Here is a 12,277-nt window from a genome sequence, read left to right as displayed (position 1 = left end):
CATTCTTTATGATTTGAAGGCTCATTTGTTAAGAGGAGGTAGAGCACTCTCACTCTCCCCCCTAGCCTCCTCCTGTCTCTTTTTTGTGGGCTTTGGAAATATAATTTTCAATTTTTAATTTGATTCATTTAGATTTGATCATTAATCAGTGCTGAGAGAGAGTTAATTTGGTGGAAAATAGATGAGGTAGTTAGAGAGGGCTCTTTATAAAGTGAGCTCAGCACAGTGCTGGGTCTTTTAGGTATAAGAAAAAGAGAAAGAGAAAAATTGAGAGTCTGCATGTGAGAGTTTGTGTGTGATAGGAATAGTGTGCATGCAATAGAAAGTAATGTGAGAGAAACTGAGTCCAGATTGACTATGTTCATTTGTGTGTGAATTTAGAGTAATTAAAAATATAGCTGAGCAGGCTGTCAGCATCTACCAATCTCAATGTTGTACTTTGTAAAGACACAATGCTGCCCTAACCAGGTAGACAGTAGCTGTAGATGCTTGCACTGCATCATGTAACTGCTCCCATTGGTAACATTCTGTTTTGATGCCATGCTGCCTTCTTAAATGAGCGGCCAGGTTGTCGAGGCAGCCCGAATATTTGATGGTGCCATGCATGTCTTGCATATTACAGTGACTTAAAGTAGGTATGTGATTGGGTGACTTAGAAGGAGGTGTATCATAAATAGATGATGGACAAGTGAAACCACAGTATGACATCAGATTCAAAGAAGTTTGCTTTTTGACATCAGCATCGACTTTTCATTAATGTCTCATTGAATTGAATTGAACTTGAGAGACATTTAGTCTTTACTCGTCCTCCCCATCCATGCATCCACCTTTTCCCTTCTTTCTGCCATCCTCTACCTTTTTTTTTTTTTTTTTTTATCTCTGATACTTTCTGCTTTTTTCTCCCTCTCCCTTTCCTCTTCTGACCAGCCACTGACCCAGGTAGTGACTGAGCAAGCTGCTTGTCGGGGCTTACCCAAACACAACATGGGGGTGTGGGTTAGAGAAACATAGACATTGTGTGAATGTGTGTGTGTGTGTGTGTGAAAGAAAGCACAGAGTAGGTGTGTGAGTGGTTTTGTACCCCCTGGTGTTAAGAGTTTCTTGACCGTTTGCTGACACTGCCTCCCCCCCACTGTACCTGGACTGTCAGCCCTTCTGTCTACCTATTCCTGTCTACAGTACACACACACACACACACACACACACACACAGATGCATGTCATGTTCAGTTCACTGGCTTGGCTGCTGTCTGGGCTAGTTAGAGGTTTCCAAATGACTACATTTCCATAGAAAAAATGAGTACACTCACATGCTTTGAATAAAAGTGGCCACCAACATGTGTACACACAAATACAACAGGGGAACACATGCACTTACAAATGCCGACCAATGCACAAACATGCTCCCTGACATTTTTTTTTTCTTTTCTGCCAATACAAAGTCTCCAAGTTAAATCTCTAAGGTGTGTTGTCTTGGTTATGGTCAGCACATTTTTCAAAGGATTTAAATCTCTGTGTGTTAGCAAATCTCTCTCTCTTCTGCTCTCTCACTGCTATTCTCTCTCTGTCTATACATTTCAATCAAATCTAGACTGTTTTAAATGCAGTGTGCATCTCAGAAAACCTTTCAAATCAGTGGCACTGTTGGAGTTTAAAGCACTATATAGGCATTGCATTAATATTGTTTTTGGTTTAATTTTATATAAGAACATAATATTTCGAACAGGTTTGAATTGTTGTCAGTAACTGACCTCATTGTCAACAGCATTTCAAAAGTAAGACTTTGTTTTGCAGACTGTTAAAACCAACATCATTGAGATTGCTCTGCAGTTGTCTCACACTTGTTCAGTGACTTCTTGGCCAACCAGAAAATGTGCATCCTTAGTTAAATATTTCCAATCCCAGTAGCTTTAAATCTTCAATAACAACTTTAGTATCTATCTTAGATCACTCACTCACTTGTGTTAAATGGCATTTTTTCCCTACACCATCTGTTTGCAGATGTTGTTCTTGATTTCTGTTGAGTGTTAGTGGCTTTCACTGGTTGTGTGAACGTCCCATTTCTCTTAGACTTTTTACAATGAAACTACTGTTGCTCCTGCCAGAAATATTGAATTAATTCTAATTGCTAGGTGCTTTATTGCTAAGATAGATAACCCTGATTACAATAAATGAGCAATTCAAACAGCTGTAATTTACATGTTATGGTTAACATATGGTAGACCTGAACACCAGTTGACAAAGAGTAGCATTAAATATTATTTCATTTATTGTACAAGAAAATTACTCAAAGATATTAAAGAAGTAATAGAGACACAGCTTGGATCTCTGTCTGCAGCAATTCTGCAAAACCATTTTGCATCCCTTCCACAATCAAAAACTAGTGTTAGTTTGAAACATTTGATCTCCCTTTCAGATTCCTCCTCTCCTTTCCTCTCCTCTCCTCCTCCAGGGCACATGACACCTCTGTCTTCCTTATCCATCTTTAAGTGGTAACCACGGTAACATCCAATCCCCGGAGAGATAGGCCTAATTAAATTAGGACTCCTTTGTGTCAATTAATTAACGAGACAGAGAGAGAGAGAGACAGAGATTGGGCAAGAGACAGGAAAAGAGTGAATCAGAAAGCCAGAGAGACAACATGAGAGAGAGAAAGAGAGAGAGAGAGGCCTTTTACTCAAATGGTGTCTCTATAAATTAATCTTGTTGTAGAATAAAAGAGGCAAGCCAGTTTAGCAAGCTTGACAATAGCATAAAAGTGCCTGTATGCATAACAGACACACTAACATGCACGTACTGCAGAAACAGCACAGTTATCACCACTTCACACCCAGACCTCCACTCTTTTTCACCCCCTCCCTCCCTTCTTTTCTCTCTCTTGCTATATTTCTTGCATACTAGCAGATTTGTTACTTTTCTTGTCTTCTTGTTAAGTAGCCAAAAAAGTCTGTCGTTGTTTTTATCATGAAGCCAGTGTCGTGCACAGTGTATTGATACACTTCCTCTGTCATTTCCTACAGGTGTTCGTCTGGATAGGGTTCGTGGTGGGAGACAGAAGTATAAACGCCGGATAGATGCAGACAACAGTCCATACCTGAACCCACAGTTGGCTCTGCCCCCCAAGAAGCCATGTAAGAACAGACACGCACACAGTCATAAACTCTGACTGGTAACAGTACATGTAACATCCTTGTTCTCTCTGAGGTTGAGCAATGATTGAAGGGCATTTTATGGACAGCTAAAATATACAGAAAAAAATTTAAATCTAGCATATTGTCTCACTAAGTTTAGGCAATGTTCATGTAAAAGGCAGGAGACCAGTACAAGGAACTGCCACTCCATTAGTTTCTATCCTAATGGAGACAGTTGGACAGTAAAACACTGTAACACACAGACAGTCACACAAACACACACACACACACACACAGATGCATAAATAGACACAGGGTAGTGAGAAGCCCATCTGTTTGAGGCCAAGTTTATCTCCCTGTCTCTACTGCTACCAGTTTGGGGTCATAACATTTTATATGTGTAATATTTCACTATAAAGGTTTTCATTTAGCTCCGGCTGGATTGGCTGCGTTTTTTAAAGAACAAAACCAACGCCAAAGCCTGATGATTGAAAAATTAACAAGGGAGGGAGTGAGTGAGAGTGACAGAGAGACAGGTGGAGACAGAGAGAGAGACTGAACCTAACTGAGAGGGTTTCTCAGAGAGAGAGCGAGAGAAAGGAGGGGAGGGAGGGAGAGAGAGGAAGGGAGGGGGCCAGCCAAAACCCTAATCCGGATTAAATCCAATCTGGCAACCACATCAAACTAGAGTTAGCTCTTTAGCTAACCGTCTGCTCGCACACACAACACACACACACATGCAGTGCAGATTGAGCAGTGTTTAGCAGCTTGGTCCCCAAAGCCCATTTTGCTTAAAGCTGGAGCATATTCTGCTTTAGGCCAATATGCTGAATGGCTGCACGGCAGCTTACCAGGACTTCTGCACTACTAATCATTGAAATGATGGGATAATATGACTGTGTGTACAGTGTGTCTGTTTATACACTATAATGCATGTGTTTGCATACACACAGCATGTATGTGTACTCCAGGTAACTGAATATCTTCACTGATGGGCTGTAGACCAATTTTCCCTAAACTGGTAAAGTTTATTGTAGTCTTCAGTCCTGTTATTATTCAGGCTATATTCCATAGTTTTATGATTTATGGTTGTATTTTTTCAATAATTTATGTATGAATAAAAATCTCTGTCTGACCTAAAAACAAACCTTCATTCGAAAAACAAAAAAATATTGTGTTGATATAGACTTCCTAGGTCTCTCTTGTTCTTTTCCTCTCACACACAGTCAATACACACAAAAAAATCTTTCTGTCCCTCTGTCTCTCTCTCAGATACACGCACACAGCCTATCTATCTGTAGCCCAATCCCTAGCCTCAGCGTCCCCATTGATTGTGTGAGAACAGAACAATAGCCCAGGGTTTGGAAATGGGCTTCCATTGATTCTAATTAGGGAAACATTAAATAAGATTTACCCACAGATACTGCAGTGTGACTGGGATTGGTTTGGCTCAAACGACCCCGGAGCTGGAGCGAGAGGGAAGAGGATAGGAAGAATATATATATATATATATATATATATATATATAAGTGTGTGTTTGTATGTGTGTGTAACAGAATTGGGGGCGGAGAGTGTTAAATCAATACACAACTCATCCCCCCCAACTCTGTTTCACTCCCTCTTGCTGTTTATCTCTATCTAGCTGTCGCTCTCTCGACTCTTCCTGTCTGTCTTTTACAATCTGTCCACGGCTCTATTTCTACCTGTCTGTCTTCTCACATTTTTTTTTTCTTTGCTTATTTCTCTCTCTCTCCCTCTTTCACTCAATCCCTCGCTCCTCTCTTGCTCCTCTATCCTCTGTTATTATTCCCATGCTTGATTAGTCAGTGGATTAATTTGGAAGCAGGGTATCAGTCTGTTACTAATGGGCCATAGAGATCTCATCACCACATGTCACCATTACCAGCTGAGCTGTTTGGCTTTCAGTATTATCTTTCCCCTTCTGTATGTATCAGCGAAGCTTCTTAAAGGCTGTGATGCAAAAGACATCGTTTCGGGCAGCCCTGAATCACACACAGCAATCGCCTTTAATCGCACGTTGAAGCATCTCCTGAACTGGAAACGTTTCAAAAAATGTTTGATCTCTTGTCAAGTGCTTTTTCATCTTTAGTCCTGCCAAATTAGTTGAATCAAATCAATTATCCTGCTTGATTGTTGAAAAATTCCACAGGACATGTAGGAATCACAATGTAGTCAAGCACCCTCTTATTTAATTTTGTTCCACCACCTATTGTCATATGAAACAAACTGACTATTTTATCCTACTGTATGTTATATACTGTATAAAGTAATATGACACTGTAAAAACTCACTTTTCCGATAATGTCAAATTCGGCTTTTACACTTGCATACATTACTTTTCATGTTTTTTTGTTTTTTTTTTAAGAAATAGTGTTGTTTGAATTTTAAAGGTTTAATTACATTTTAAGATTATAGGAGTATACTGAAATGTATTGTGTGTTGATATGATAAAACATTTCTTTGGTCATGTCAGCTGCTTCTTTGCTACTTGGGGAAATAACTTTTAGACATATGTGTTATCTATCAAGCCATGTTATGAGGGACTTTGCATATGACCTTTCACATTGTTGCACCGGATTGGTGTGGAACAGCTTGTAGCCTAATACAGCAAAAATTCACCATCTCTCTGTCTCTGTGTCTTTCTCCTTGTCTGGTGGTCATGTCAGTTGCCTTTGGCTGCCTTGCAGATAACAAAATCGTCTCTCACCTGCTGGTGGCCGAGCCAGAGAAGATTTATGCCATGCCTGACCCAACAGTACCAGACAGCGACATCAAGGCCCTGACTACGCTGTGTGACCTGGCGGACAGAGAGCTGGTTGTGAACATCGGCTGGGCCAAACATATCCCAGGTAGGAAAAATATAAAACTGCTGAACTCTGACTTTCACGCTGAACCTAAGATGACTCCATGTTGTGACTCTCACACACACACATATGTACATCCATACATTTTTTTTTTTTTTCAATTCCAGGGTATAGGAGATTTCATACACATACACACACACGTGTGTACAGGACAGACACACATACACACATGCTGTGTGAATTGGCAGAGAGGGTACATGGTCAGAATCAGCTGCTCCAGATGCAGTTCAAGCAGACTTACATACATACAAGTATACCAGGTGCTTAAGTCTGACCTTTCACCCTAATCACCCTAATCCGTGCACTCAGACAATTTGAACTTTTGACTTCTCCAACTGACCAACCAAATGCCCTCATTGGTTCTCTCACCTTCCCACACAAACATACACACAGAAATTATTACGTAAACTATGAACCAAACAGTCCAATCCCTTCACCTTGGACCTGCAGTGCGCCTGCAGTCACTGTACCATATATATGATAAAGTCCTTTGAAACCACAGCTTTACTCTACTGGTGAACAGTGTGTATGGGCATTAACAGTCACAGCCACAAATATAACAAAAAAGAATTTAAAAAAAAGAATAATATGAATTAAAAGCTCTACCTAACCAGGTTCTGTTAGACTTTTTTAGATTTTTTTTCCGTCTCTGGTTTGGTTTGTTTTGGAGGGTTTTGTATACAGTTGAACATGATGTCTGTTTTAGCCTCTAGCGCATCAGTGTCCCTATACAGGTTTATCAGTAAAACGGAGGAATCTAGTCTAATCTGCTTAAACTAACTCGTTTAATCTGTTCAGAATTGGTTTTGGACAACAAGATAAGAAAATTAAAATAATGGCAGACACAGAAATGGGCCGAAAATGAATAAATAAGAAAAAAAACAAAGTGAGGAGGGAGTAAGATTGATAATGAGGAATGAATGCTAAAATGAACATGAAGATGAGGATCGAGACGTAGGAGAGGAAGAGATGAAAGCTATAATCTGGTTTAGTGAGGGAGCCTACTGTGACAGCAGCGAGGAGGGAAGAGCAGTGTCTCAGATTAACACAGATTAGCACAAAGATTAGTCCCATTGTCGACTGGAAATATGGTTATAGAATAGAATAGAATAGAATAGAATAGAATTACCCCCTGCTGCCACTGCTCAAACAGTATAGGCGGTTGTAAGAGTATGGGGGGAAACACCAGATTAGAAGCATAAATACCATTCAGTCACGCTGCATAAATCTATAACAATAAAGTAAATGCCGTTGGATAACAGGGTTTCCAAATGATATATATTATATCTTATCAATACATGTGGAAACAACAGAGAGAAAAACAGAGATGAGGGGAGAGGAGGAGAGATGGGAATATACATTGCTTCTTGTTAGTGTATTGATCTATGTGCTGCTATATGGACAGTAAGCAGACATATATATTGATCCATATACCAAGTATAGCTCTTTTAATATTTATTTTTTCTCTTTGAAAACAACATATAGCCTCAATCCAATACTATCTCCTTTCCTCTAATCTCCCCGTCCCACGTTTTACTCTTTTAATCCATTTATCTCTCTCTGCTACTCTCTCTGTCTCTCTCTCCATACCTCTGGGATGCACCCATACTGTATATAACATACATACACAAAAATAACTCACAGGCATACACAAACATACACACTAACATACACACGATGTATATTTAATGTTTTGTTTTGCACTGGGCCTGCCGTTTTCTCTGCTCACTACTTTTACAAGTGAATGGACTGAGTTAGCCAGGTTATGTCCTGAGCTGAGTATGTGTGTGTGTGTGTGTGTGTGTGTGTGTGTGTGTGTGTGCGTGTGTGCGTGCGAGTGTGTGTGCAGCTTTTTGTGTGAAGGGAGCGAAGCGCAACGATTGCTTGGTGGAGGAGAGAAGATGGCGTGATTAGATGAACGAGAAAGGCAATCCACTGCTCACAGAGAGAGATAGAACTCTTCATCTTCCAAGTGTGTGTGTGCGTGTTTGGTGTGTGTGGCGTGGACACTTTATGAAATCCTCATTGTTTACAACACTGAACACTGATCTAATACTCGCTCTCTCTCTCACACACACACACACACACACTCACACACATACATGTACACACAGAAAGTGATCTACTGTTCACTCAGGGTGCAAAGGATTGTCAAAAAGAAATACGCCTTCTCAACATTCTTTATCAGACTCTTACGCAAACATACACACATGCACAGACACACACACATAAAGGCAAACAAAACAGTTTGAGTCCACAATGACTTAAGTCCTGATTAGAATAGAAAAGAATAGATCTGTTAACCTTTTTGGAGCCTTCTTGTTCCAAATCTTGTCAAGTGTGTGTGTGTGTGTGTGTGTGTGTGTGTGTGTGTGTGTGTGTGTGAGAGAGACTGTGCAGGGTGTACATGTTAACACACACACATGCACACGTCTTTGCTCGCCATGGTACAGTAATTTTTTTAATCAAATTGATGGAGAGAGACAGAGAAACAAAGAGGAAAAAAGACAGAGGTAGAGAGAAGAGAGGTGAAGCCAATTTATGCTTCATGATATGGCTACGCAGCGCTGCATACACACACACACACTCACACACACATACGCACATACACGCACGCACAGGCTGCTAACAGTGGTAACAACGTGTCAAGGCGAGCGCCAGGCAGCTAATTTGAAGTCATTAGATGTCTGCCGTACTGGCAACAATTTGTTACGCTCACACACGCGCAAACACACACACACAAACACATCACATACACACACTGAGTTAAGAGCCGTCTGCGGATAGCGAGGAGGCTAAATTGTAAACTAATTTAAACATCACTCAGTGTTAGAGAGGCTGCCTGCAAGACAGGCCCCCGGATAACAAGGCTAGGGTACGGGTGTGTGTGTCTGTGCCTGTGTGTGTGTGTTTCTCTGTGTGTGTTGCTAGTTGTGTTTGACACACAGACTTGCCCAACCTTAGAGACTTGTGACAACACACACCCGTATCTCTTTGATTGGTTCTTTTATTCTAAAGCTCCATGTGTATGTGTGTGTGCACGCTCATTTCCATACTGATATGGCCTATATGCAAACATTTGATATGTCATTAGGAGAGCAAAATGAGGTTTCAGTCACTGTGTGTGTCTCTAGTTTCCCACAAGGAATGGGACACTATCACGCACGTGCAACTCACACATTCACGTGTGTGTCAAACAGAGATCAAATGCACACACACACATAAAAATAAACAAATATTAGAAGTCTTTTGCTGATTCAAACTGTGGCCATCGCGTAGGCGAGTGGCCCCAGACATACACACAAGTTTGCACACTAAGAGTTTAAATTATACAAGCAGAATACTGTCACACTCAAATTGTGAGTATGTGGAAATATCGTAGGAGTTGTTATTCAAAGGCCATGAAAGGCTTTGGCGTCCAATAATATGGATTAGTGAAGAGAAGATCTCATTTTAATAGCTCTCAAAGAGACAACTCGAGTGGCATATTAGACTGCATGTCATCGTCAAGTGTGTGCGTGTGTGTGTTGAAGGAGGAACGAGGAGCAGTCAGGTAAGAGGAGGAGAACAGCAAATATTTAAACAGAAGCGAATGAGAGAGTGAATTAAAAGAAAGAAAGGCCATTCAAAATGAGCCATTTATCTGTCTGTAGAATTAGTCTTTTCATCCTCTTTTCTGTTCTCTCACTCCCTCATCCTCTCTCTGTCTCTCTCTCTCTCTCTCTCTCTCTCGTACTCTTACTCTCTCTCTCTCTCTATAATAACTAAATGACTACTAGGCAGTCATGCCAGCAGCTCTTATCTAGACTTGCGGACACAAAAGGGAAAGACAGACAGGCGAGCACTTGACTTGACGAAAGAGCAAGGAACGAACAAATGAATGAATCAACGAACGAGAGCCAGAACCTATAACACAGTCTATTTTACCAGAACCAGGGGCCTTGCCATTAGTGGTTTTTTACAACCCCCTCCCCCATTCTTTCTTTATTCAAGAGAGAAATTGCTCTCGGGCCGCCCCCCACTGCCCTTCCACTATTCTCTTGCTTCCCTATCTCCTCTTACTTGCTCTTTCTTTTCTTACAGTCTTTCTCCCTCTCTTCTTTCGTTCCCCTTTCAATTTTGACACTCAGGATAAGCAGTCTATGTGTCTGCAGTATGATTGAGCTGTAAAAATAGGGGAAGGGAGGTGGAGGGGGGTTGCTGTCGGTCTATTCATTTAATCGGCCTTTATGGAGATATGGGAGAAGAGGTTTGGGTGGTGGTGGTGGTGGTGATGGGACAGTAAAAAAAGGACAGAAATCCTATCTTTCTGTCTCATTCAGTCATTTATTGGTCTGTGTCTTTATAATTTCTTTATTCCTCTTACTCCTTGTTTGGATTTAGGGATGAGGATGGGTGTTGAAATACCCCATGGTGTTGCTGAAACATGATTGAGGTCTTGGTCTGGATGATTGGTAGCCTCTGTGTCATGTCAATGAAGGTGAATGTTAGCACAATTCCATAAACTCTGACACATGCTGCCACCAAGACGATGTTGCTTCTCCTCTGCCTTTGTCATGGGATGAAGATGGTAAACATGCTGAAAAAGTGTTTCTACAGTTTTATTCTGGCCTTGCTTTGAACAGCCATCTTCCTCAATTAACTTTAAAGGTCTTTCAAGATGGCCAATTCTCCAAGAGACTCACTGCCTAAGAGTAATCATTGTCTTAAAATTAAAGTCATTATGATGTAGGAAACCTTTATTTTACAATGACTTTGGTTCAGAGAGTATAATAAGACATGCTCAGAGTTCCTCACTAGCCAGCAGGAAACCACAACTAATACAACTGGAAACTTCACTATTATTAAATGTTACCTGTGGTATTCCTCAAGGCTCAATCATCGGTCCCATTCTCTTTTTTTTTTCCTGGATGTTATGGTATAAGTACAGTACATATTGGCACTCAAAAAATCAGAGCTCATTTCACACCCTTTCGCAGTTAGCACCATGAGCTCGCCTTTTTTCATTCTGCACCCAAAAGTAATGCTGTATTTGTAGACTGTATTTCCAAAAATAAAGAAATAAATGTTGTGTTCTTAACAATTTTTTTTTTTTTAACTTTACTATTTTATAGTTATGTTCTACTGTTTTATTTAACATTGACAGTTTTGTTCAAATTATCTCTAATATTATATACAAAAGAAAAACAGCACTCCAATCAAACTGTTTATTCTTGCCACACGTACGTTTCGGGCAAGACGCCCTTCTTCAGCGTGTATTCTGGCAAATTCTCTACTATTATATCCCTTACTCTATGTGTGATGAAACATGTGCGTGGGGAATAGGATGAAGGAGAATGGAAAACTGAAGAGTTTTAAAATCAAACATACAAGGTGGAATGAAGGGAAGGAAAGTGTAAGAGGGAGGAGAATAAAAAGCAGGGAGGTCACATACATTACTGCAGTATAAAGTAGATACTCCCAAAGAGCCTTTAACACAATGCTATTCTGACCCGATGGCTAAATATCCCCCACCTCTTCAACCTCTCTTGTGACCTCTCTTTTTCTCGCTCTCTACTTCTGGCTCTTTCTGGCTCTCCCTCCTTTTCTCCCTCTCTCTGACCTGACCTCCCACCCTCTCTCTCCATGGTATCCTTAACCTCTTCATTATCAAGTCAACCTCATCTCTCAACCCCTTTTTCCCACCCACGCCTCCCACCTCTCCTCTTTTCTCATCACACCAGCCAGCCATCGTTTTTTTCATAGGTTCTGTCTGTTGACATGTCTCTACAGATAAGGCATTAGATCATGAAACAGTATGATCGATTGATCATCGATTCGATCATTGAAATATGTCTTCATTGGGACATTACAGCAAACTCAGTAAAGCACCTAATAAGCAAAGCCCTCCCAAATCTTTACCTCTGCTGTTGTTCTGCTGTGCGCTTTCTCTTTAGGTCACGTTATAAATGGTTTTCACTTAGAGATTTAGTCAGCCAGTCGAGCAGACTGCCAGACAGTCAGTCAGTTAGTTAGCCAATCAGTCAGTCAAGTAACTACACAGCCAGTCAATCAGCCAGAAAGACACCCAGTCAGTCAGCAAATATTGATTAATAGAAGTGTCTTGCTCCTTTTAGCAAATCAAATGTTGAGTCTCAGCAGCCAAGGGGAACCTCTGCACGCATGCGCGCACACACACACACTCATGCACACATATACACATGGATACACACATCCTTGACTTTGAAAGTGGAGCTCTCTAAATTAACACTGACACACATTA

General features: G+C 40.7%; 1 protein-coding gene across 6 annotated transcripts in view; it reads left to right on the top strand.

Annotated features, from left to right (window-relative positions):
- Window positions 1-12,277, top strand: part of esrrga (estrogen-related receptor gamma a) — a 59,746-nt gene that overhangs the window by 26,258 nt on the left and 21,211 nt on the right. For 3 of the 6 annotated variants that reach the window (XM_073464633.1, XM_073464632.1, XM_073464631.1), the window contains 2 exons: window positions 3,020-3,130; window positions 5,839-6,000. In XM_073464633.1, the coding sequence (XP_073320734.1) occupies window positions 3,020-3,130; window positions 5,839-6,000 (273 nt within the window). Of the gene's footprint in view, window positions 1-3,019; window positions 3,152-5,817; window positions 6,001-12,277 lie in introns of all 6 variants that reach the window. The other 3 variants (XM_073464630.1, XM_073464629.1, XM_073464635.1) reach the window with 2 other exon arrangements.

Source organism: Pagrus major, chromosome 4, assembly GCF_040436345.1.
Source record: "Pagrus major chromosome 4, Pma_NU_1.0".
Taxonomy (NCBI): Eukaryota; Metazoa; Chordata; class Actinopteri; order Spariformes; family Sparidae; genus Pagrus; species Pagrus major.
The sequence above is the reverse complement of the archived record's forward strand: the minus strand, read 5'-3'. Positions and strand labels throughout refer to the sequence as shown.